We start from the raw sequence: 25200 nt of genomic DNA on the forward strand, positions 1-25200 counted from the left end.
CACCCCCCCCAGCTTTCCCGTGGCTTCCTAAAAACCGAACGCGGCGCGACGAGGCCCGGGGGGAAACCGAGGGGCGGTCAGTGGCCGCTTCCTTCGTCGAAGGACTCCACCCCGGAGTCGCTGCCCGCCGCCGCGATCTTCTCTTTGCGGCGACGCATGATCTCCTGCAGTTCGGAGCTGCCTTCGGTGTCCTGAGGGGAGGAGGAGAGGCGAAGGTGACCGCTGGACCTCATTCGGGGAGTTGTAAGCGATCGAGGGCGTTTCTCGTGAGCCCGCCGTTGGGTAGGGACCGTCTCTCTAGGTTGCCAACTTGGACTTCCCAAGCTCTTAATCCAGTGCTCTGCACACAGTGAGGGCGCTCAATAAATACGATCGATTGCCCTCCTCCCCCTCTCCATCCCCCCCCGCCTTACCTCAATCAATCAATCGATCGTATTTATTGAGCGCTTCCTGTGTGCAGAGCACTGGACTGAGCCCTTGGGAAGTACAAGTTGGCAACATAGAGAGACAGTCCCTACCCAACAGTGGGCTCACAGTCTACCTCCTTCCCTTCCCCACAGCAACTGTATATATGTATATATGTTTGTACGGATTTATTACTCTATTTAATAAAAATAATAACGATGGCATTTGTTAAGCGCTTACTATGTGCAGAGCACTGTTCTAAGCGCTGGGGGGGGGGGGATACAAGGTGATCAAGTTGTCCCACGTGGGGCTCACAGTCCTAATCCCCATTTTACAGATGAGGGAGCCGAGGCTCAGAGAAGTTAAGTGACTTGCCCTAGGTCACACAGCAGACATGTGGCGGAGCCAGGATTCGAACCCATGACCTCTGACTCCAAAGCCCGGGCTCTTTCCACTGAGCCACGCTGCCATTTATTGATTTATTTGACTTGTACATATTTATTCTATTTATTTCGTTCTGTTAATATGTTTGGTTTTGTTCTCCGTCTCCCCCTTCTAGACTGTGAGCCCACCGCTGGGTAGGGACCGTCTCTAGATGTTGCCAACTTGGACTTCCTAAGCGCTTAGTCCAGTGCTCTGCACACAGGAAGCACTCAATAAATACGATTGATGATTGATGATGATTGATGACTCTATTTATTGACTTATTTTACTTGTCCATATTTATTCAATCTATTTTATTCTGTTAATATGTTTGGTTTTGTTGTCTGTCTCCCCCTTCTAGACAGTGAGCCCGCTGTTGGGTACGGACCGTCTCTAGACGTTGCCAACTTGGATTTCCCAAGCGCTTAGTACAGTGCTCTGCATTATTATTATTATTATTATTATTATTATTATTATTATCTGTTGCCCAATTGGACTTTCCCAGCGCTTAGAACAGTGCTCTGCACACAGTAAGCACTCAATAAATACGATTGATGATTGATGATGATTGATTACTCTATTTATTGACTTATTTTACTTGTCCATATTTATTCAATTTATTTTATTTTGTTAATATGTTTGGTTTTGTTGTCTGTCTCCCCCTTCTAGACAGTGAGCCCGCTGTTGGGTACGGACCGTCTCCAGATGTTGCCAACTTGGATTTCCCAAGCGCTCAGTACAGTGCTCTGCATTATTATTATTATTATTATTATTATTATCTGTTGCCAAAAATTGGACTTTCCCAGCGCTTAGAACAGTGCTTTGCACATAGTAAGCACTTAACAAATACCATCATCATTATCATTATTATCTGTTGCCCAATTGGGCTTTCCCAGCTCTTAGAACAGTGCTGTGCACATAGTAAGCACTTAACAAACACCATCATCATTATTATTATTATCTGTTGCCCAATTGGATTTTCCCAGCGCTTAGAACAGTGCTGTGCACATGGTAAGCGCTTAACAAATACCATCACCATCATCACACAGTAAGCGCTCAATAAATACGATTGAATGAATGAATTGAGTGCTTACTACGCTCTGGGGAGAGGACGATGCAACGGAGTTAAGCGGGGAAGCAGCGGAGCTCAGTGGAAAGAGCCCGGGCTTCGGAGTCAGAGGTCAGTTGTATTTCTATTTATTCTGATGACTTGACACCCGTCCCCATGTTTTATTTTGTCGTCTGTCTCCCCCTTCACGACTGTGAGCCCACTGTTGGGTAGGGACTGTCTCTAGATGTTGCCGACTTGGACTTCCCAAGCGCTTAGTCCAGTGCTCTGCACACGGTAAGCGCTCAATAAATACGATTGAATGAATGAATGAATCGATGGGTAGGGACCGTCTCTATCGGTTGCCGACTTGCACTTCCCAAGCTCTTGGTCCAGTGCTCTGCACACAGTAAGCGCTCAATAAATATGACTGACTGAATGACTGACTGAATGAATGGGTTCAAATCCCGGCTCCGTCAACTGTCAGCTGGGTGACTTTGGCCCGCTGTTGGGTAGGGACCGTCTCTAGATGTTGCCAACTTGGACTTCCCAAGCGCTTAGTACGGTGCTCTGCACACCAGTAAGCGCTCAATGAATACAATTGAATGAAGTCACTTCTCTGTGCCTCAGTTGCCTCATCTGTAAAATGGGGGTTAAGACTGTGAGCCCCCCGTGGGACAATCTGATCATCTTGTAACCTCCCCAGCGCTTAGAACAGTGCTTTGCACATATTAAGCGCTTAATAAATGCCATTACTATTATTATTATTATTATTATTATTACAGCTCTGGAACTTCGTATGTGCTTAATGGGGATGAAGACTGTGAGCTCCCCGTGGGACAACCTGATCACCTTGTAACCTCCCCAGCGCTTAGAACCGTGCTTGGCACATAGTAAGCACTTAATCAATGCCATTATTATTATTACAGCTCTGGAACCTCGTCCCCCCCTCCATCCCCACCGTCTTGCCTCCTTCCCTTCCCCACAGCACCTGTATATATGTATAGATGTTTGTACAGATTTATTACTCAATTTATTTATTTGACTTGTACATATCTATTCTATTGATTTTATTTTGTTAATATGTTTGGTTTTGTTCTCCGTCTCCCCCTTCTAGACTGTAAGCCCACTGTCGGGTAGGGACCGTCTCTAGATGTTGCCAACTTGGACTTCCCAAGCGCTTAGTACAGTGCTCTGCACACAGTAAGCGCTCAATAAATACGATTGAGTGATTGAGTGATTGATACGTGCTTAATGGGGGTTAAGACTGTGAGCCCCCCGTGGGACAATCTGATCACCTTGTAACCTCCCCAGCGCTTAGAACAGTGCTTGGCACATAGTAAGCACTTAATAAATGTCATTATTAGTATTATTATGATTATTATTACAGCTGTGGAACTTCATAAATGCTTAATGGGGATGAAGACTGAGATCCCCCCGTGGGACAACCTGATCACCTTGTAACCTCCCCAGCGCTTAGAACAGTGCTTTGCACATGGTAAGCGCTTAAGAAATGCTATTATTATTATTATTATTGTTATTATTACAGCCCTGGAACTTTGTACGTGCTTAATGGGGGTTAAGACTGTGAGGCCCCCCGTGGGACAATCTGATCAGCTTGAAACCTCCCCAGCGCTTAGAACAGTGCTTTGCACATAGTAAGCGCTTAGTAAATGCCATTATTATTATTATTATTACAGCTCTGGAACTTCGTATGTGCTTAATGGGGGTGAAGACTGTGAGCCCCCCGTGGGACAATCTGATCACCTTGTATCCTCCCCAGCGCTTAGAACAGCGCTTGGCACATAGTAAGTGCTTAATAAATGCCATTATTATCTAGACTGTGAGCCCACTGTTGGGTAGGGACCATCTCTATATCTTGTACTTCCCAAGCGCTTAGTCCAGTGCTCTGCACACGGTAAGCGCTCAATAAATACGATTGATTGATTGATTATTATTGTTACGGCTCTGGAACTTCGTACGTGCTTAATGGGGGTTAAGATTGTGAGCCCCCCGTGGGACAATCTGATCACCTTGTAACCTCCCCCGTGCTTAGAACAGTGCTTGGCACATAGTAAGCGCTTAATAAATGCCATTATTATTATTATTATTATTACAGCTCCTGGAACTTCGTCCGTGCTTAATGAGTACCGCAAAAAAAGAAACAAAAGACAAAAAACCCCGAGCTAATAGTTTGGAGTTTTGGTTTCCACTGAGCATTTATTCTGCATACGGCCCCGGGCGGGCACCGGATCATTCATTCATTCATTCAATCGTATTTATTGAGCGCTTACTGTGTGTAGAGCACTGTACTAAGCGCTTGGGAAGTACAAGTTGGCAACATCTAGAGACGGTCCTTACCCAACAGTGGGCTCACAGTCTGGGATGCAGTCCCTGCCCCCCAACCCTGGGGGAGAGGCCCGGCAGGGGAGGAGAGCGGGCATCGTCTTGTCCTTTCACAGATGAGGAAATCGAGGCCCGGAGAAGGGAAATGACCCACCCGAGATCACGGAGCAGGCCCGGGGGCAGAGCGGGGATGCCACCTTCTCTGGGCTCACAGTCTTCATCCCCATTTTACCCAGTTCCCAGATGAGGGAACTGAGGCCCAGAGAAGTGAAGTGACTTGCCCAAAGTCACACAGCTGGCAATTGGCAGAGCTGGAATTTGAACCCATGACCTCTGACTCCAAAGCCCAGGCTCTTTCCACTGAGCCATGCTGCTTCTCTAATAAGGGAACTGAGGCAGAGAGAAGGGAAGTAATAATGCTAATGATAATAATAATAATAATGATGATGGCATTTATTAAGCGCTTACTATGTGCAAAGCACTGTTCGAAGCGCTGGGGGGAGGTTACGAGGTGATCAGGGTGTATTCCCAAGCGCTTAGTCCAGTGCTCTGCACAAAGTAAGCGCTCAATAAATACGATTGAATGAATGAATGAATGAATGAATGAGTCAGGTTGCCCCACAGGGGGCTCACGGGCTTCATCCCCATTTTCCAGATGAGGGAACTGAGGCCCGGAGAAGAATAATAATAATAATAATAATTATGGCATTTATTAAACACTTACTATGTGCAAAGCACTGTTCTAAGCGCCGGGGGGAGGTTACAAGGTGATCAGGGTGTATTCCCAAGTGCTTCTTAGTCCAGTGCTCTGCACACAGTAAGCACTCAATAAATACGACTGAATGAATGAATGAATGAATCAGGTTGTCCCACGGGGGGCTCACGGTCTTCATCCCCGTTTTCCAGGTGAGGGAACTGAGGCCCAGAGAAGTGAAGTGACTTGCCCCAAGTCACGGAGCCGGGATTTGAACCCGTGACCTCCGACTCCCAAGCCTGGGCTCTTCCCACTGAGCCACGCTGCTTCTTCTCTGTGCCCTGGTCTGCCCCGGCCAGCCTCACGTCCAGGCCTGACTCTCATTCACTCCATCGCATTTATTGAGCGCTTACTGTGCGCAGAGCACTGTGCTAAGCGCTTGGGAAGTCCGAGTCGGCAACATCTAGAGATGGTCATTTATTTCATTTCATTTTCATTTAATCGCATTTATTGAGCGCTTACTGTGTGCAGAGCACTGTACTAAGCGCTTGGGAAGTAGACGTTGGGAACATATAGAGACGGTCCCTACCCAACAGTGGGCTCACAGTCTAGAAGCTGGAGCAATGAATCGATCAATCGATTGTATTTATTGAGCACTTACTGTGTGCAGAGCACTGTACTAAGTGCTTGGGCAGCACAAGTTGGCAACATACAGAGACGGTCCCTACCCAACAGTGGGCTCGCAGTCTAGAAGGGGGAGACAGAGAACAAAACCAAACATATTAACGAAATAAAATCAATAGAATAGATATGTACAAGTAAAATAAACAAAGAAGTAAACAGAGTAATAAATATGTACAAACATATATACATCTATACAGGTGCTGTGGGGAAGGGAAGGAGGAAAGGTGTTTGGTTTTGTTGTCTGTCTCCCCCTTTTAGACCGTGAGCCCGCTGTCGGGTAGGGACCGCCTCTAGATGTTGCCAACTTGGACTTCCCAAGCGCTTAGTCCAGTGCTCTGCACACAGGAAGCGCTCAATAAATAATACGATTGAATGAATGAACTCTGATTTGATTTGTACATATTTATTCCATTTATTTTATTTTGTTAATATGTTTTGTTTTGTTCTCTGTCTCCCCGTCCTAGACTGTGAGCCCGCTGTCGGGTAGGGACCGCCTCTGTATGTTGCCGACTTGGACTTCCCAAGCGCTTAGTCCAGTGCTCTGCACACAGGAAGCGCTCAATAAATACGATTGATTGATTGATTGATTGATTGATGTTATTGATGCCTGTCGTCTACTTGCATTGTTGTTTGTCTCCCCCCTTCTAGACTGGAAGCTTGCTGTTGGGCAGGGATTGTCTCTGATATTTATTTATTTATTTTACTCCTCTATATCTATTCTATTTTGTTAATATGTTTTGTTTTGTGCTCTATCTCCCCCTTCTAGGCTGTGAGCCCACTGTTGGGTAGGGACCGTCTCTATGTGTTGCCAACTTGGACTTCCCGAGCGCTTAGTACAGTGCTCTGCACACAGTAAGTGCTCAATAAGTATGATTGCTTGATATCCATCTGGCTTTACTTCTATTTATTCTGACGACTTGACACCCGTCCACATCAAGCAATCAATCGATCGTATTTATTGAGCGCTTACTGTGTGCAGAGCACTGGACTAAGCGCTTGGGAAGTACAAGCGGGCAACATATAGAGTTGGGTTTGGTTGTCCGTCTCCCCCTTCTAGACTGCGAGCCCGCTGTCGGGCAGGGACCGTCTCTAGATGTTGCCAACGTGGACTTCCCAAGCGCTCAGTACAGTGCTCTGCACACAGTAAGCGCTCAATAAATACCATTGAATGAACGAATGAATGTTGCTGAATTGTACTTTCCGAGCGTTTACTGCACACAATAAGCGCTCAATAAATAATAAGAACAATAATAATGGCATTTATTAAGCACTTTACTATGTGCAAAGCACTGTTCTAAGCGCTAGGGAAGTTACAAGGTGATCGGATTGTCCCACGGGGGCCTCACAGTCTTAATCCCCATTTTACAGATGAGGGAACTGAGGCACAGAGAAGCGACTGGCCCAAAGTCACACAGCTGACATTTGGCGGAGCCGGGATTTGAACCCATGACCTCCGACTCCAAAGCCTGGGTTCCTTTTTTTTTTTTTCGGATGGCATTCATGAAGCGCTTACTATGACGTGCCAAGCACTGTTCTCCATCGATCGATCGTATTTGTTGAGCGCTTACTGTGTGCAGACCACTGTACCGAGCGCTTGGGAAGTCCAAGTTGCCAACCCGTAGAGACGGTCCCTACCCAACAGTGGGCTCACAGTCTAGAAGGGGACTAGACTGAGTGAGTGACCACCGCCCAGGGCCAACGTTATTTATTTATTCTATTCATATTGATGTCATCGACGCCTGTTTCCTTCTTTTGATGTCCGTCTCCCCCCACCATAGCCTGTAAGCCCGCTGCAGGCAGGGACTGTCTCCGTTGCTGAATCGCACTTTCCAAGCGCTTGGTACAGTGCTCTGCACACCGTAAGCGCTCAATAACTGCGACCAAGACCACGCCCCATTATTTATTCTATTTATATTGATGCCTGTCTCCTTCTTTTGCTGTCTCCTCCGCTTTTAGACCGTGAGCCCGTCGCGGGCGGGGACGGTCTCTCGCCGTCGCTGAATCGTACCTTCCAAGCGCTTAGTCCAGTGCTCCGCACACGGTAAGCGCTCAATAAATCCGATGGAACGGTGCTTTGCACATAGTAAGCGCTTGATAGATACCATTATTATTATTATTATTATTAATGGGTGACGTGGGCTTGGAACCCGTTGCCCCGGAGGCCTCGCTCGGCCCCGTGCTCTTCCCCGCCCGCGTGCGCCGCAGATTCTTCCCGATTCCCTCCGGCCCCGTCCTCCCGCTTCCCGGCTCTCTCCATCGCACCGACAGACCCACGCACGACCACGCCGGCCTATGGCAAATGCTATTTATTGCAGACCTCCCGCCGGCCGGTGTGGAAAAAGGCGCTACGAAAATCAGGGAGCCTAGATGACGTCCCCCGTGGCATCGTGTTTCAAATATACGACGGTCGTGTCGGCCCTTTGTGTACGCGAAACGGGAGGACGTGGAGTGGCAAAAATCGTGTGTGTGTGTGTGTGCGCGTGTGCGCGCGTCCCACGTACCAATCTGTCGGGAAATCCGGGCCCTCGTTCTCCAGATCTCTCGCGGGATTGTCGGTTTGATGGCTCGCCTTCCCGGGAGGGGGGAAGCCGACCCCTCCGACGGACTCGGCTAGAGGACGGCCCCTTGGCCGAACTCCAATAGAGGACGCTCGCCCGCTCGGAGACCAAGGCCCGCTGATCTTCCCAACCCCATTCGCGGGTGCCATCTTTGTCGGCGAAGCCAAGATGGCAAGCGTTGGCTTTCGGAGTCAATCCCGGGCCGCCGGGCCCTGCCATCCCTCTCCTCCGGCCCGGCCCTCCACCCGCGGCCTCCGGCCACGCCGGACCCATCCCTCTCCTCCGGAGGGAACGAGGGGCGAAGAGGAAGAAGGCCTTCCCGCCGCCCCTTGACCCCGGCGTTCCCCTTCGTGCAGTGAGAATGACGACGACGACGACGACGACGATAAGGCTGCTCTTGATTGGGGCCAGCCCTTCAAACGCTTCCCGCCTCATCTCGGCGAGCTTCCTTCAGGGCGACCGATTGGGTACCAGAAAACGAAAAAGGAGTGCGATTTGGTTTTTTTCTCCCCCACCCCCCCCACCCCCCCCCAGCTTTCCCGTGGCTTCCTAAAAACCGAACGCGGCGCGACGAGGCCCGGGGGGAAACCGAGGGGCGGTCAGTGGCCGCTTCCTTCGTCGAAGGACTCCACCCCGGAGTCGCTGCCCGCCGCCGCGATCTTCTCTTTGCGGCGACGCATGATCTCCTGCAGTTCGGAGCTGCCTTCGGTGTCCTGAGGGGAGGAGGAGAGGCGAAGGTGACCGCTGGACCTCATTCGGGGAGTTGTAAGCGATCGAGGGCATTTATTGTGAGCCCACCGTTGGGTAGGGACCGTCTCTCTAGGTTGCCAACTTGGACTTCCCAAGCTCTTAATACAGTGCTCTGCACACAGTAAGCGCTCAATAAATGCGATCGATTGCCCTCCTCCCCCTCTCCATCCCCCCCCGCCTTACCTCAATCAATCAATCGATCGTATTTATTGAGCGCTTCCTGTGTGCAGAGCACTGGACTGAGCCCTTGGGAAGTACAAGTTGGCAACATAGAGAGACAGTCCCTACCCAACAGTGGGCTCACAGTCTACCTCCTTCCCTTCCCCACAGCAACTGTATATATGTATATATGTTTGTACGGATTTATTACTCTATTTAATAAAAATAATAACGATGGCATTTGTTAAGCGCTTACTATGTGCAGAGCACTGTTCTAAGCGCTGGGGGGGGGGGGGGAATACAAGGTGATCAAGTTGTCCCACGTGGGGCTCACAGTCCTAATCCCCATTTTACAGATGAGGGAGCCGAGGCTCAGAGAAGTTAAGTGACTTGCCCTAGGTCACACAGCAGACATGTGGCGGAGCCAGGATTCGAACCCATGACCTCTGACTCCAAAGCCCGGGCTCTTTCCACTGAGCCACGCTGCCATTTATTGATTTATTTGACTTGTACATATTTATTCTATTTATTTCATTCTGTTAATATGTTTGGTTTTGTTCTCCGTCTCCCCCTTCTAGACTGTGAGCCCACCGCTGGGTAGGGACCGTCTCTATATGTTGCCAACTTGGACTTCCTAAGCGCTTAGTCCAGTGCTCTGCACACAGGAAGCACTCAATAAATACGATTGATGATTGATGATGATTGATTACTCTATTTATTGACTTATTTTACTTGTCCATCTTTATTCAGTTTATTTTATTCTGTTAATATGTTTGGTTTTGTTGTCTGTCTCCCCCTTCTAGACAGTGAGCCCGCTGTTGGGTACGGACCGTCTCTAGATGTTGCCAACTTGGATTTCCCAAGCGCTTAGTACAGTGCTCTGCATTATTATTATTATTATTATTATCTGTTGCCAAATTGGACTTTCCCAGCACTTAGAACAGTGCTCTGCACACAGTAAGCACTCAATAAATACGATTGATGATTGATGATGATTGATGACTCTATTTATTGACTTATTTTACCTGTCCATATTTATTCAATTTATTTTATTTTGTTAATATGTTTGGTTTGGTTGTCTGTCTCCCCCTTCTAGACAGTGAGCCCGCTGTTGGGTACGGACCGTCTCCAGATGTTGCCAACTTGGATTTCCCAAGCGCTTAGTACAGTGCTCTGCATTATTATTATTATCTGTTGCCCAATTGGACTTTCCCAGCGCTTAGAACAGTGCTTTGCACATAGTAAGCACTTAACAAATACCATCATCATTATCATTATTATCTGTTGCCCAATTGGACTTTCCCAGCTCTTAGAACAGTGCTGTGCACATAGTAAGCACTTAACAAATACCATCATCATTATTATTATTATCTGTTGCCCAATTGGATTTTCCCAGCGCTTAGAACAGTGCTGTGCACATGGTAAGCGCTTAACAAATACCATCACCATCATCACACAGTAAGCGCTCAATAAATACGATTGAATGAATGAATTGAGTGCTTACTACGCTCTGGGGAGAGGACGATGCAACGGAGTTAAGCGGGGAAGCAGCGGAGCTCAGTGGAAAGAGCCCGGGCTTCGGAGTCAGAGGTCAGTTGTATTTCTATTTATTCTGATGACTTGACACCCGTCCCCATGTTTTATTTTGTCGTCTGTCTCCCCCTTCACGACTGTGAGCCCGCTGTCGGGTAGGGACCGTCTCTAGATGTTGCCGACTTTTGTACTTCCCAAGCGCTTAGTCCAGTGCTCTGCACACGGTAAGCGCTCAATAAATACGATTGAATGAATGAATGAATCGATGGGTAGGGACCGTCTCTATCGGTTGCCGACTTGCACTTCCCAAGCTCTTGGTCCAGTGCTCTGCACACAGTAAGCGCTCAATAAATATGACTGGCTGAATGAATGAATGAATGGGTTCAAATCCCGGCTCCGTCAACTGTCAGCTGGGTGACTTTGGCCCGCTGTTGGGTAGGGACCGTCTCTAGATGTTGCCAACTTGGACTTCCCAAGCGCTTAGTACAGTGCTCTGCACACCAGTAAGCGCTCAATAAATACAATTGAATGAAGTCACTTCTCTGTGCCTCAGTTGCCTCATCTGTAAAATGGGGGTTAAGACTGTGAGCCCCCCGTGGGACAATCTGATCATCTTGTAACCTCCCCAGCGCTCAGAACAGTGCTTTGCACATATTAAGCGCTTAATAAATACCATTACTATTATTATTATTATTATTATTATTATTATCATTATTATTACAGCTCTGGAACTTCGTATGTGCTTAATGGGGATGAAGACTGTGAGCTCCCCGTGGGACAATCTGATCACCTTGTAACCTCCCCAGCGCTTAGAACCGTGCTTGGCACATAGTAAGCACTTAATCAATGCCATTATTATTATTACAGCTCTGGAACCTCGTCCCCCCCCTCCATCCCCACCGTCTTGCCTCCTTCCCTTCCCCACATCACCTGTATATATGTATATATGTTTGTACAGATTTATTACTCAATTTATTTATTTGACTTGTACATATCTATTCTATTGATTTTATTTTGTTAATATGTTTGGTTTTGTTCTCCGTCTCCCCCTTCTAGACTGTAAGCCCACTGTCGGGTAGGGACCGTCTCTAGATGTTGCCAACTTGGACTTCCCAAGCGCTTAGTACAGTGCTCTGCACACAGTAAGCGCTCAATAAATACGATTGAGTGATTGAGTGATTGATACGTGCTTAATGGGGGTTAAGACTGTGAGCCCCCCGTGGGACAATCTGATCACCTTGTAACCTCCCCAGCGCTTAGAACAGTGCTTGGCACATAGTAAGCACTTAATAAATGTCATTATTAGTATTATTATGATTATTATTACAGCTGTGGAACTTCATAAATGCTTAATGGGGATGAAGACTGAGATCCCCCCGTGGGACAACCTGATCACCTTGTAACCTCCCCAGCGCTTAGAACAGTGCTTTGCACATGGTAAGCGCTTAATAAATGCTATTATTATTATTATTATTATTATTATTACAGCCCTGGAACTTTGTACGTGCTTAATGGGGGTTAAGACTGTGAGGCCCCCCGTGGGACAATCTGATCAGCTTGAAACCTCCCCAGCGCTTAGAACAGTGCTTTGCACATAGTAAGCGCTTAGTAAATGCCATTATTATTATTATTATTACAGCTCTGGAACTTCGTATGTGCTTAATGGGGGTTAAGACTGTGAGCCCCCCGTGGGACAATCTGATCACCTTGTATCCTCCCCAGCGCTTAGAACAGCGCTTGGCACATAGTAAGTGCTTAATAAATGCCATTATTATCTAGACTGTGAGCCCACTGTTGGGTAGGGACCGTCTCGATATCTTGTACTTCCCAAGCGCTTAGTCCAGTGCTCTGCACACGGTAAGCGCTCAATAAATACGATTGATTGATTGATTATTATTGTTACGGCTCTGGAACTTCGTACGTGCTTAATGGGGGTTAAGATTGTGAGCCCCCCGTGGGGCAACCTGATCACCTTGTAACCTCCCCCGTGCTTAGAACAGTGCTTGGCACATAGTAAGCGCTTAATAAATGCCATTATCATTATTATTATTACAGCTCCTGGAACTTCGTACGTGCTTAATGAGTACCGCAAAAAAAGAAACAAAAAACCCCGAGCTAATAGTTTGGAGTTTTGGTTTCCACTGAGCATTTATTCTGCATACGGCCCCGGGCGGGCACCGGATCATTCATTCATTCATTCAATCGTATTTATTGGGCGCTTACTGTGTGCAGAGCACTGGACTAAGCGCTTGGGAAGTACAAGTTGGCAGCATATAGAGACGGTCCTTACCCAACAGTGGGCTCACAGTCTGGGATGCAGTCCCTGCCCCCCCAACCCTGGGGGAGAGGCCCGGCAGGGGAGGAGAGCGGGCATCGTCTTCTCCTTTCACAGATGAGGAAATCGAGGCCCGGAGAAGGGAAATGACCCACCCGAGATCACGGAGCAGGCCCGGGGGCAGAGCGGGGATGCCACCTTCTCTGGGCTCACAGTCTTCATCCCCATTTTACCCAGTTCCCAGATGAGGGAACTGAGGCCCAGAGAAGTTAAGTGACTTGCCCAAAGTCACACAGCTGGCAATTGGCAGAGCTGGAATTTGAACCCATGACCTCTGACTCCAAAGCCCAGGCTCTTTCCACTGAGCCATGCTGCTTCTCTAATAAGGGAACTGAGGCAGAGAGAAGGGAAGTAATAATGATAATGATAATAATAATAATGATGATGGCATTTATTAAGCGCTTACTATGTGCAAAGCACTGTTCGAAGCGCTGGGGGGAGGTTACGAGGTGATCAGGGTGTATTCCCAAGTGCTTAGTCCAGTGCTCTGCACAAAGTAAGCGCTCAATAAATACGATTGAATGAATGAATGAATGAATGAATGAGTCAGGTTGCCCCACAGGGGGCTCACGGTCTTCATCCCCATTTTCCAGATGAGGGAACTGAGGCCCGGAGAAGAAGAATAATAATAATAATAATAATAATTATGGCATTTATTAAACACTTACTATGTGCAAAGCACTGTTCTAAGCGCCGGGGGGAGGTTACAAGGTGATCAGGGTGTATTCCCAAGTGCTTATTAGTCCAGTGCTCTGCACACAGTAAGCACTCAATAAATATGACTGAATGAATGAATGAATGAATCAGGTTGTCCCACGGGGGGCTCACGGTCTTCATCCCCGTTTTCCAGGTGAGGGAACTGAGGCCCAGAGAAGTGAAGTGACTTGCCCCAAGTCACGGAGCCGGGATTTGAACCCGTGACCTCCGACTCCCAAGCCTGGGCTCTTCCCACTGAGCCACGCTGCTTCTTCTCGGTGCCCTGGTCTGCCCCGGCCAGCCTCATGTCCAGGCCTGACTTTCATTCACTCCATCGCATTTATTGAGCGCTTACTGTGCGCAGAGCACTGTGCTAAGCGCTTGGGAAGTCCAAGTCGGCAACATCTAGAGATGGTCATTTATTTCATTTCATTTTCATTTAATCGCATTTATTGAGCGCTTACTGTGTGCAGAGCACTGTACTAAGCGCTTGGGAAGTAGAAGTTGGGAACATATAGAGACGGTCCCTACCCAACAGTGGGCTCACAGTCTAGAAGCTGGAGCAATGAATCGATCAATCGATTGCATTTATTGAGCACTTACTGTGTGCAGAGCACTGTACTAAGTGCTTGGGCAGCACAAGTTGGCAACATACAGAGACGGTCCCTACCCAACAGTGGGCTCACAGTCTAGGAGGGGGAGACAGAGAACAAAACCAAACATATTAACGAAATAAAATCAATAGAAGAGATATGTACAAGTAAAATAAACAAATAAGTAAACAGAGTAATAAATATGTACAAACATATATACATCTATACAGGTGCTGTGGGGAAGGGAAGGAGGAAAGGTGTTTGGTTTTGTTGTCTGTCTCCCCCTTTTAGACCGTGAGCCCACTGTTGGGTAGGGACCGCCTCTAGATGTTGCCAACTTGGACTTCCCAAGCGCTTAGTCCAGTGCTCTGCACACAGGAAGCGCTCAATAAATACGATTGAATGAATGAATGAATGAAGACGGGGGGGATGGAGAGGGGGACGAGTCCAACAGTGGGCTCACGGTCTAGAAGGGGGAGACAGACAACAAAACTAAACCATATTAACAAAATAAAATAAATAGAATAAATAAATACAAGTAAAATAAAATAGAGTAATAAATCTGTACAAACATATATCCATATATACAGGTGCTGTGGGGAAGGGAAGGAGGTAAGGCGGTGGGGATGGAGGGGGGAGAGGAAGGAGGGGGCTCAGTCTGGGAAGGCCTCCTGGAGGAGGTGAGCTGTCAGTAGGGCTGACGCTGCCCAAGTAGCCGCCCCCCGCCGTCGCCCGCCCGGCCTGCCCCGGTGCCCACCTCGAGAGCGGCTTTCTGCACGGTGATCTGACTGTAGACTCGCGCGCCCTCGGGGCAGACGGCCCGCAGCTCGGCCTTGTTCAGGGAGAACAGCTGGGCGCCCGTCAGCACCCCCAGGCTGCTCACCGTCCTGCACGGGGGGCACAGAGGGCAGAGGTCAGGCCACAAACCGGCTGGTCGCCGTCCCGGGGCCGAGAGCAGAGGGGTCAGAGGTCAAACCATGAATCGGGGGGCAGGAGGGGCCACTATTTCAGCTCCCCCAGGATGGTCGCCGTCCTGGGGCGGAGAGGTCAGAGGTCAAAGAACAAACAGGGGGGCAGGAGGGGCCACTGGTCAGCTCCCCCAGGCCGGTCACCATCCTGGGGTGGAGAGCAGAGGGGTCAGGGGTCAAACCATGAATTGGGGGGCAGCGGGGGCCACTGGTCAGCTCCCCAAGGTTGGTCACCGTCCCGGGGCAGAAAGTGGAGAGGTCAAAGGTCAAACTGCAAGCCAGGGGGCAGAAGGGGAGGGGCCACTGGTCAGCTCCCCCAGGCCGGTCACCATCCTGAGGCGGAGAGCAGAGGGGTCAGAGGTCAAGCCATGAATTGGGGGGCAGGAGGGGCCACTGGTCAGCTCCCCCAGGGTGGTTGTCGTCCTGGGGCAGAGAGGTCAGAAGTCACACTACAAACCGGGGGGCAGGAGGGGTAGGAGGGGCAACTGGTCAGCTCCCCCAGGCCGGTCGCCGTCCTGGGGCGGAGAGCAGAGGGGTCAGAGGTCAAACCATGAATTGGGGGGAAGGAGGGGCCACTGGTCAGCTCCCCCAGGATGGTCATCGTCCCAGGGCAGAAAGTGGAGAGGTCAAAGGTCAAACTGCAAACCAGGGGGCAGAAGGGGAGGGGCCACTGGTCAGCTCCCCCAGGCTGGTCACCGTCCTGGGGGCAGAGGGGGCAGAGGTCAAACCATGAATTGGGGGGCAGGAGGGGCCACTGGTCAGCTGCCCCAGGATGGTCACCGTCCAGGGGCGGAGAGTGGAGGGGTCAGAGGTCAAACTACAAACCGGGGGGCAGAAGGGGAGGGGCCACTGGTCAGCTCCCCCAGGCTGGTTGCCATCCTGGGGCAGAGAGCAGAGGGGTCAGAGGTCAAACCATGAATTGGGGGGCAGGAGGGGCCACTGGTCAGCTCCCCCAGGCTGGTCGCCATCCCGGAGCAGAGAGCAGAGAGGTCAGAGGTCAAACTACAAGCCAGGGGGCAGAAGGGGAGGGGCCACTGGTCAGCTCCCCCAGGCTGGTCATCGTCCTGGGGTGGAGAGCAGAGGGGTCAGAGGTCAAACCATGAATTGGGGGCAGAAGGGGCCACTGGTCAGCTCCCCCAAGCTGGTCGCCGTCCTGGGGCGGAGAGTAGAGGGGTCAGAGGTCAAACCATGAATTGGGGGGCAGAAGGGGCCACTGGTCAGCTCCCCCAGGCTGGTCGCCGTCCCGGGGCAGAGAGAGGAGAGGTCAGAGGTCAAACTACAGACCAGGGCCACTGGTGAATTGTGGGCAGGGATGGTCACTGCTTATTGTTGCATTATTCTTGCCCAAGCACTTAGTCCAATGCTCTGCACCCAGTAAGCGCTCAATAAATACGATCAAATGAGTGGATTGTGGGCAGGGATGGGCACTGCTTATTGTTGCATTATTCTTGCCCAAGCGCTTAGTCCAGTGCTCTGCACCCAGTAAGCGCTCAATAAATACGACTGAATGAATGAATTGTGGGCAGGGATAGTCACTGCTTACTGTTGCATTATTCTTGCCCAAGCGCTTAGTCCAGTGCTCTGCACCCAGTAAGCGCTCAATAAATATGATCGAATGAGTGGATTGTGGGCAGGGATGGCCACTGCTTAGTGTTGTATTATTCTTGCCCAAGTGCTTAGTCCAGTGCTCTGCACCCAGTAAGCATTCAATAAATATGATCGAATGAGTGGATTGTGGGCAGGGATGGTCACTGCTTATTGTTGTATTATTCTTGTCCAAGCGCTTCGTCCAGTGCTCTGCACCCAGTAAGTGCTCAATAAATATGATGGAATGAGTGGGCAAGAGGAGGAAGAGGAGGAAGAAAAAGAGGAGGAGGAGGAAGAAGAGGAGGAGGAGGAGGAGGAAGAAAAGGAGGAGAGGGAGGAGGAAGAGGAAGAAAAAGAGAAGGAGGAAGAAAAGAGGAGGAGGAGGAGGAAGAAGAGGAAGAGGAGGAGGAGAAGAAAAGAGGAGGAGGAGGAAGAAAAGGAGGAGGGGGAGGAGGAAGAGGAGGAAAAAGAGGAGGAGGAAGAAAAGAGGAGGAGGAGGAGGAGGAAGAGGAAGAGGAGGAGGAGGAAGAGGAAGAGGAGGAGGAAGGGGAGGAGGAGGAGGAGGAAGGGGAGGAAGACAAAGAGGAGGAGGAGGAAGGAAAGGAGGAGGGGGAGGAGGAAGAGGAAGAAGAAAATGAGGAGGAGGAGGAAGAAAAGGAGGAGGGGGAGGAGGAGGAGGAAGAGGAGGAGGAGGAAGAGGAGGAAGAAAAAGAGGAGGAGGAGGAAGGAAAGGAGGAGGGGGAGGAGGAGGAAGAGGAGGAAGAAAAAGAGGAGGAGGAGGAGGAGGAAGGAAAGGAGGACGGGGAGGAGGAGGAAGAGGAGGAGGAGGAAGAGGAAGAAGAAAAAGAGGAGGAGGAGGAGGATGAAAAGGAGGAGGAGGAGGAGGAAGAGGAGGACAAAGAGGAGGAGGAAGAAAACAGGAGGAGGAGGAGGAAGAGGAGGAGGAGGAGGAAGAGGAGGAGAAGGAGGAGGAGGAGGAGGAGGAGGAGGAGGAAGAGGAGGAGAAGGGGCCACTGGTCAGCACCTCCAGGCTGGTCACCCTCCCTCAGAGGAGAGCAGGGAAGTCAGAGTTCAAACCACAAACTGGGTTGTGTGAGCGTGGGTATGTGTGAGTGTTTGGGTGAACAACTGGGGGACATATGTGTATATTCATTCATTCATTCAATCGTACTTATTGAGCACTTACTGTGTGCAGAGCACTGAACTAAGCGCTTGGGAAGTCCAAGTTGGCAACATCTAGAGACGGGCCCAACCCAACAGTGGGCTCACAGTCTAGAAGGGGGAGACAGACAGCAAAATATAGAGAAGCAGCGTGGCTCAGTGGAAAGAGCCCGGGCTTGGGAGTCAGAGGTCATGGGTTCTAATCCCAGCTCCGCTGCTTATCAGCTGTGTGACTTTGGGCAAATCACTTCACTTCTCTGAGCCTCAGTTACCTCATCTGGAAAATGGGGATTAAGACAAGTAGAGGAGCTGGGAAGGAAGGAAGAGGAGGAAGAAAAAGAGGAGGAGGAGGAGAAAGAGCAGGAGGAGGAGGAAGAAAAGGGGGAGGAGGAGGAGGAAGAGGAGGAGGAAGAGGAAGAAAAAGGAGGAGGAGGAGGAAGAGGAAGAGGAGGAGGAGGAAGAAAAAGAGGAGGAGGAGGAGGAGGAGGAAGAGGAGGAGGAAGGAGTGGGAGGAAAAAAGGAGGAGGAGGAGGAAGAGGAGGAGGAAGAAGAGGAAGAAAAAGAGGAGGAGGAAGAGGATGAGGAGGAAGAGGAGGAGAAGGAGGAAGAAAAGGGGGAGGGGGAGGAGGAAGAAGAGGAAGAAAAAGAGGAGGAGGAGGAAGAAAAAGAGGAGAAAGAAGAAAAAGAGGAGAAAGAAGAAAAAGAGGAGGAGAAAGAAGAAAAAGAGGAGGAGGAAGAAGGGGAGGAAGAGGAAGAAGAAAAAGAGAAGGAGGAGCAAGAGGAGGAGGAGGAAGAAAAAGAGGAGGAAGAAGAAGAGGAAGAGGAGGAGGAAGAGGAGGAGGAGGAGGAAGAGAAGGGGAAGGGGAGGAGGAAGAGGAGGAGGAAGTGGAAGAAAAAGAGGAGGAGGAGGAAGAAAAAGAGGAGAAGGAAGAAGAGGAAGAGGAGAAGAAGGAGGAGGAGGAGGAAGAGGAGGAGGAGGAGGAAGCAAAGGGGGAGGAGGAAGAGGAAGAAAAAGAGGAGGAGGAGGAAGAAAAAGAGGAGGGGGAAGAAGAGGAGGAGGAGGAAGAAGAGAGCACGGGCAAAGGGCGGGCGCGGCTGAGCGGCGGGCACCCCCGGCGAACGCCGGGCAGGGCGGACTTGGGGCGGCCGGAAACTCACACGGGGCTGAAGGCCTTGGATTGGAGCCACAGCTTGACCTGTTCGGCGGGGGACTCGTAGGTGACGTGGACGGCGGGCGGCGGCGGGCGCGGGGCCTGCAGCTTCCTCTGCGCCGCCCCGCGCCCGATGGTCAGCCTCTGTGCCAGCTCGTCCTGGACCTCCTCCATCTGAGACTTGCGGCCTGCGGGCGCCGACGCCAGGCACGGGCCGTCAGGGCCGACACCCTGACACCCGCCGGGCGCTTCGGGGGGACCCCCCCCGTCAGCTGTGGGACTTTGGGCAAGTCGCTTCCCTTCTCTGGGCCTCAGTTCCCTCATCTGTCAAATGGGGATGAAGACTGGGAGCCCCCAGGGGGACAACCTGATCACCTTGTATCGCCCCAGCGCTTAGAACGGTGCTGGGCACATAGTAAGTGCTTAACAAATACCATCATTATTACTATTATTATTATTATTATTAGTCACGGCTTAATGGAAAGAGCCCTGGCTTGAGAGTCAGAAGTCATGGGTTCCCGGCTCCTCTACTTGTCAGCTGTGTGACTTTAGGCAAGTCGCTTCACTTCTCTGGGCCTCAGTTCCCTCATCTGGAAAATGGGGGTGAAGACTGGGAGCCCCCACGGGGACAACCTGATCATCCTGTATTGCCCCAGCACTTAGAACAGTGCTTGGCACATAGTAAGTGCTTAACAAATGCCATCATTATTATTATTATTATTCTTAATAGTCATGGCTTAATGGAAAGAGCCCTGGCTTGAGAGTCAGAGGTCATGGGTTCCCGGCTCCTCTACTTGTCAGCTGTGTGACTTTGGGCAAGTCGCTTCACTTCTCTGGGCCTCAGTTCCCTCATCTGTCAAATGGGGATGAAGACTGTTAGCCCCCACGGGGGACAACCTGATCACCTTGTATCCCCCCAACGCTCAGAACATAGCAAGTGCTTAACAGATACCATCATTATTATTATTATTATTATTAATAGTCATGGCTTAATGGAAAGAGCCCTGGCTTGAGAGTCAGAAGTCACGGGTTCCCGGCTCCTCTACTTGTCAGCTGTGTGATTTTGGCCAAGTCACTTCACTTCTCTAGGCCTCAGTTCCCTCATCTGGAAAATGGGGGTGAAGACTGTGAGCCCCACAGGGGACAACCTGATCACCTTGTATCCCTCCAGCGCTTAGAACAGTGCTTGGCACATAGAAAGTGCTTAACAAATACCATCATTATTACTATTATTATTATTATTAATAGTCACGGCTTAATGGAAAGAGCCCTGGCTTGAGAGTCAGCTGTGTGACTTCGGGCAAGTCACTTCACTTCTCTGGGCCTCAGTTCCCTCATCTGGATAATGGGGATGAAGACTGTGAGCCCCCCGGGGGACAACCTGATCACCTTGTATCCCCCCCATGCTTAGAATAGTGCTTCGCACATAATAAGCACTTAACAAATGCCATCATTTCCATGGTGGGCAGGGAATGCGTTTGTTATATAATAATAATAATAATGATGGGATTTGTTAAGTGCTTACTATGTGCCAAGCACTGTTCTAAGCGCTGGGGAGGTTAGAAGGTGATCAGGTTGTCCCACGAGGGGCTCACAGTCTTCATCCCCATTTTACAGATGAGGGAACTGAGGCCCGGAGAAGTGAAGCGACTTGCCCTAAGTCACACAGCTGACAGTTGGCGGAGCCGGGATTTGAACCCATGACCTCTGACTCCAAAGCCGGGGCTCTTTCCACTGAGCCACGCTGCTTCTCGTGTCGTTATATCGTTCTGGTGGACTGTCCCAAAGCGGCTACTACAGCGCTCTGTACACGGTAGGCGCTCAATAAAGACCACTGATCGACTGACGACTGAAAGTCCGTTGTGGGCAGGGGCTGTCTCTGTTGCTGAACTGTACTTTCCAAGCGCTTAGTCCAGTGCTCTGCACACAGTAAGCGCTCAATAAATACGACTGAATGAGTGAATGAATGACTGGCACACTAACATTGGCAACCCCCCTCTTTTTAAAAATGGCATTTGTTAAGAGCTTACTACATTTCAGGCGCTGTTCTGAGCGCTGGGGTAGACACCATCTTGGGCAGAGTCCCTTTCCCGCGTGGGGCTCGCAGTCTTTGCTTTGCACACAGTAAGCTCTTAAACAATGCTATTATTATTATTATTATTATTATTATTATTATTATTATTATTATTAATCTCCGTTTTTCATATGAGGTCACTGAGGCCCAGAGAAGTGAAGCGACTTGCCCAAGGTCACACAGCTGACCAGCGGCGGAGCCGGGATTAGAACCCGCGACCTCGGACTCCCAAGCCCGGGCTCTAGCCACTGAGCCATGCTGCTTCCCCATGAAACATAGTCTCTGCACGAGAAGGGGAAAATAGTTCTTGGATTTTTTATGAAGGACAGAGATTCTGACAGCCAGTGGATCAATTCTGAAAAGAAAAATTGGCAGGGGAATGGACTAAAGCAAATTTTTTCCAGACTTATCAATCAATCAATCAATCAATCGTATTTATTGAGCGCTTACTATGTGCAGAGCACTGGACTAAGCGCTTGGGAAGTACAAATTGGCAACATAGAGAGACAGTCCCTACCCAACAGTGGGCTCACAGTCTGAAAGGGGGAGACAGAGAACAAAACCAAACATACTAACAAAATAAAATAAATAGAATAGATATGGACAAATAAATTAAATAAATAAATAGAGTAAAAAAATATGTACAAACATATATAATAATAATAATAATAATGTTGGCATTTGTTAAGCACTTACTATGTGCAAAGCACTGTTCTAAGCGCTTGGGGGGGATACACAAAGTGATCAGGTTGTCCCACGTGGGGCTCACAGTCTTAATCCCCATTTTACAGATGAGGTAACTGAGGCTCAGAGAAGTTAAGTGACTTGCCCAAGGTCACACAGCAGACATGTGGCGGAGCCGGGATTCGAACCCATGACCTCTGACTCCAAAGCCCGTGCTCTTTCCACTGAGCCACGCTGCTACATATATATCACAGACTTATGATTCTATAATGTGATTTTAATGTAAACCAGCAAAGATAACACTGATTATCCGAAAACCCTGCAAATTCAGAGAAAGTCATTTGTACCCAAGCCATTAAAAATTCGCCAATTTCTCAACTGAGGTCTCCCCCTGTGCCAAATAGCTCGAGATGATTATTTTTCTACATCTCAAAGAAAGCCATCAAAGACTAGTCATACTAACGAAGCGTAAAGAAAGTCTGAACTAAGCATTCAGGATTGCAGGTTTGTGTATTTTTTAAAGCAGTAGTTTTATCCTGTTACTATGAGCACATAGTAAGTGCTTAACAAATACCATTATTATTATGTCAAAAGCCCCTATATCCTCTCCCTGATGCTTCTTCCCGCAAATTCGAGTATTCCTTCTCAATCAATAATATTTATTGAGGCCTTACTGAGTGCTCAGCATTGTATTAAGTGCTAGGAAGAGTACAGTATATATGTATATATGTTTGTACATATTTATTACTCTATTTTACTTGTACATATTTATTCTATTTATTTTATTTTGTTAATATGTTTTGTTTCGTTGCCTGTCTCCCTCTTCTAGACCGTGAGCCCGCTGTTGGGTAGGGACCGTCTCTAGATGTTGCCGACTTGGACTTCCCAAGCGCTTAGTCCAGTGCTCTGCACACAGTAAGCGCTCAATAAATACGATTGAATGAATGAATGAAAGAATGAATGAATAAACAGATGAGGTAACAGAGGCCCAGGGAAGATAGTAATAATAATAATCGTAATTGCGGCATTTGTTAAGCGCTTCCTATGTAGCAGGCACCAGACTAAGCAACGGATACAATCAATCAATCAATCAATCGTATTTATTGAGCGCTTACTATGTGCAGAGCACTGTACTAAGCGCTTGAAATACAAGATACAAGGTAATCATGTTGGCCTATGTCCCACATGGGGCTCACGGGCTTCACCCCCAATTGACAGATGGGGGAACTGAGGCTCATTCATTCATTCAATCGTATGTATTGAGCGCTTACTGTGTGCAGAGCACCGTACTAAGCGCTTGGGAAGTCCAAGTTGGCAACATCTAGAGACGGTCCCTACCCGACAGTGGGCTCACAGTCTAGGAGGGGGAGACAGACAACAGAACAAGCACTTGTCCTTCCCAAGCTCTTAGTCCAGTGCTCTGCACACAGTAAGTGCTCAATAAATATGATTGAATGAAAGAACAAAACATAGTAACAAAATAAAATAAACAGAATGAATATGTACAAGTAAAATAAATAAATACATAGAGTAATAAATATGTACAAACGTATATACCTGTATACATATACTTCCCAAGCGCTTTGTACTTCCCAAGCGCTTAGTACAGTGCTCTGCACATAGTAAGCGCTCAATAAATACGATTGATGATGATGATAAAAAATAAATACGATTGATGATGATATATATATATGTGTGTGTGTGTGTATATGTATATATATACGTATATATACGTGTATATATACGTATATATATATATAGATATATAGAGAGAAATAAATATGTACAAATGTATATACCTGTATATACATATACAGGTATATATATACATATACAGGTATATATATATATATATATATATATATATATGTGTGTGTGTGTGTGTGTGTGTGTGTATATAATAATAATAATGATGGCATTTATTAAGCGCCTACTATGTGCAAAGCACTGTTCTAAGCGCTGGGGAGGTTACAGGGTTATCAGGTTGTCCCAAGGGGGGCTCACAGTCTTCATCCCCATTTTCCAGATGAGGTAACTGAGGCCCAGAGAAGTGAAGTGACTTGCTCAAAGTCACAAAGCTGACAATCAATCAATCAATCAATCAATCAATCAATCGCATTTACTGAGCGCTTCCTGTGTGCAGAGCACTGGACTAAGCGCTTGGGAAGTCCAAGTTGGCAACATCTAGAGACGGTCCCTACCCAACAGCGGGCTCACAGTCTAAAAGGGGGAGACGGAGAACAAAACCAAACATCCTAACACAATAAAATAAATAGAACAGATATGTACAAGTAAAATAAATAAATAAATAAATAGAGTAATAAATATGTACAAACATAGATACAGGTGCTGCCGGGATTTGAACCCATGACCTCTGACTCCAAAGCACGTGCTCTTTCCACTGAGCCATGCTGCTTCTCAACACACACACACACACATATATATATATCCATATGTATATATACATATACATATATGTATATATCCATACATATATATCCATATGCATATATACATATGTGTATACACACACACACACATATATCCATATGTATATATACATATATACATATGTGTGTATATATATACATATACACGTGTGTGTGTGCATATATATAAATATATATATATATATACATACATATCTACAGGTATATATATATATATACATATCTACAGGTATATATATATATATATATATATACACATCTACAGGTATATATATCCATCCCAGCACTCAGTACAGTGCCCAGCACGCGGTAAGCGCTTACCAAACACCCCAAGTGGAAAGTGGGAATCAGAAAGGGACTGGGGGCCCGGCAATTAAAACGTGGTTGAGACGCCGGAGGTACAGGGGATGGAATTCAAAACCCTTCCCTCCCTCCTCCATTCGTTCATTCATTCAATCGTATTTACTGAGCGCTTACTGTGTGCAGAGCACTGGACTAAGCGCTTGGGAAGTCCAAGTTGGCAACATCTAGAGACCGTCAATCAATCAATCAGTCGTATTTATTGAGCGCCTACTGTGTGCAGAGCACTGGACTGAGCGCTTGGGAAGTCCAAGTTGGCAACATATAGAGACAGTCCCTACCCAACTGTGGGCTCACAGTCTAAAAGGGGGAGACAGAGAACAAAACAAAACATATTAACAAAATAAAATAAATAGAATGAATATGTACAAATAAAATACATAAATACATAGAGTAATAAATCCATACAAACATATATACATATATACAGGTGCTGTGGGGAAGGGAAGGAGGTAAGATGGGGGGATGGAGAGGGGGATATTTCATTTAACAAAATAAAATAAATATGTACAAGTAAAATGAATAAATAGAGTAATAAATC

At 48.2% G+C, this 25200-nt stretch overlaps 2 protein-coding genes across 4 annotated transcripts in view; both read right to left on the reverse strand.

Moving 5' to 3' along the window:
• Positions 1-9: 9 nt before the first annotated feature.
• LOC119946696 lies at positions 10-8649 on the reverse strand. Its single transcript, XM_038768116.1, has 2 exons — positions 8102-8649; positions 10-191 (listed from the first exon to the last, which is right to left on the reverse strand). Exons 1-2 carry the CDS (start codon positions 8591-8593, stop codon positions 78-80), a joined length of 606 nt encoding a protein of 201 aa, XP_038624044.1. The 5' UTR covers positions 8594-8649; the 3' UTR covers positions 10-77.
• Positions 8650-8687: 38 nt separating this feature from the next.
• EPS8 (epidermal growth factor receptor pathway substrate 8) overlaps positions 8688-25200 on the reverse strand; it is a 139833-nt gene continuing 123320 nt past the window's right edge. For all 3 annotated transcript variants that reach the window (XM_038772033.1, XM_038772054.1, XM_038772043.1), the window contains 3 exons: positions 19099-19279; positions 14982-15111; positions 8688-8871 (listed from right to left, as the gene is read on the reverse strand). In XM_038772033.1, the coding sequence (XP_038627961.1) occupies positions 8758-8871; positions 14982-15111; positions 19099-19279 (425 nt within the window). In that variant the 3' untranslated portion in view covers positions 8688-8757. The remainder of the gene's footprint in view (positions 8872-14981; positions 15112-19098; positions 19280-25200) is intronic.

This window comes from Tachyglossus aculeatus, chromosome 2 (genome assembly GCF_015852505.1).
Source record: "Tachyglossus aculeatus isolate mTacAcu1 chromosome 2, mTacAcu1.pri, whole genome shotgun sequence".
Lineage (NCBI taxonomy): Eukaryota > Metazoa > Chordata > Mammalia > Monotremata > Tachyglossidae > Tachyglossus > Tachyglossus aculeatus.

Coding starts and splice junctions, on each gene's coding strand:
- LOC119946696 (XM_038768116.1), bottom strand. CDS start 8,593: ATGAGGCGGGAAGCGTTTGAAGGGCTGGCCCCAATCAAGAGCAGCCTT. Junction 192..8,101: donor CCGGATTTCCCGACAGATTG/GTACGTGGGACG, acceptor TCCTCCCCTCAG/GACACCGAAGGCAGCTCCGA.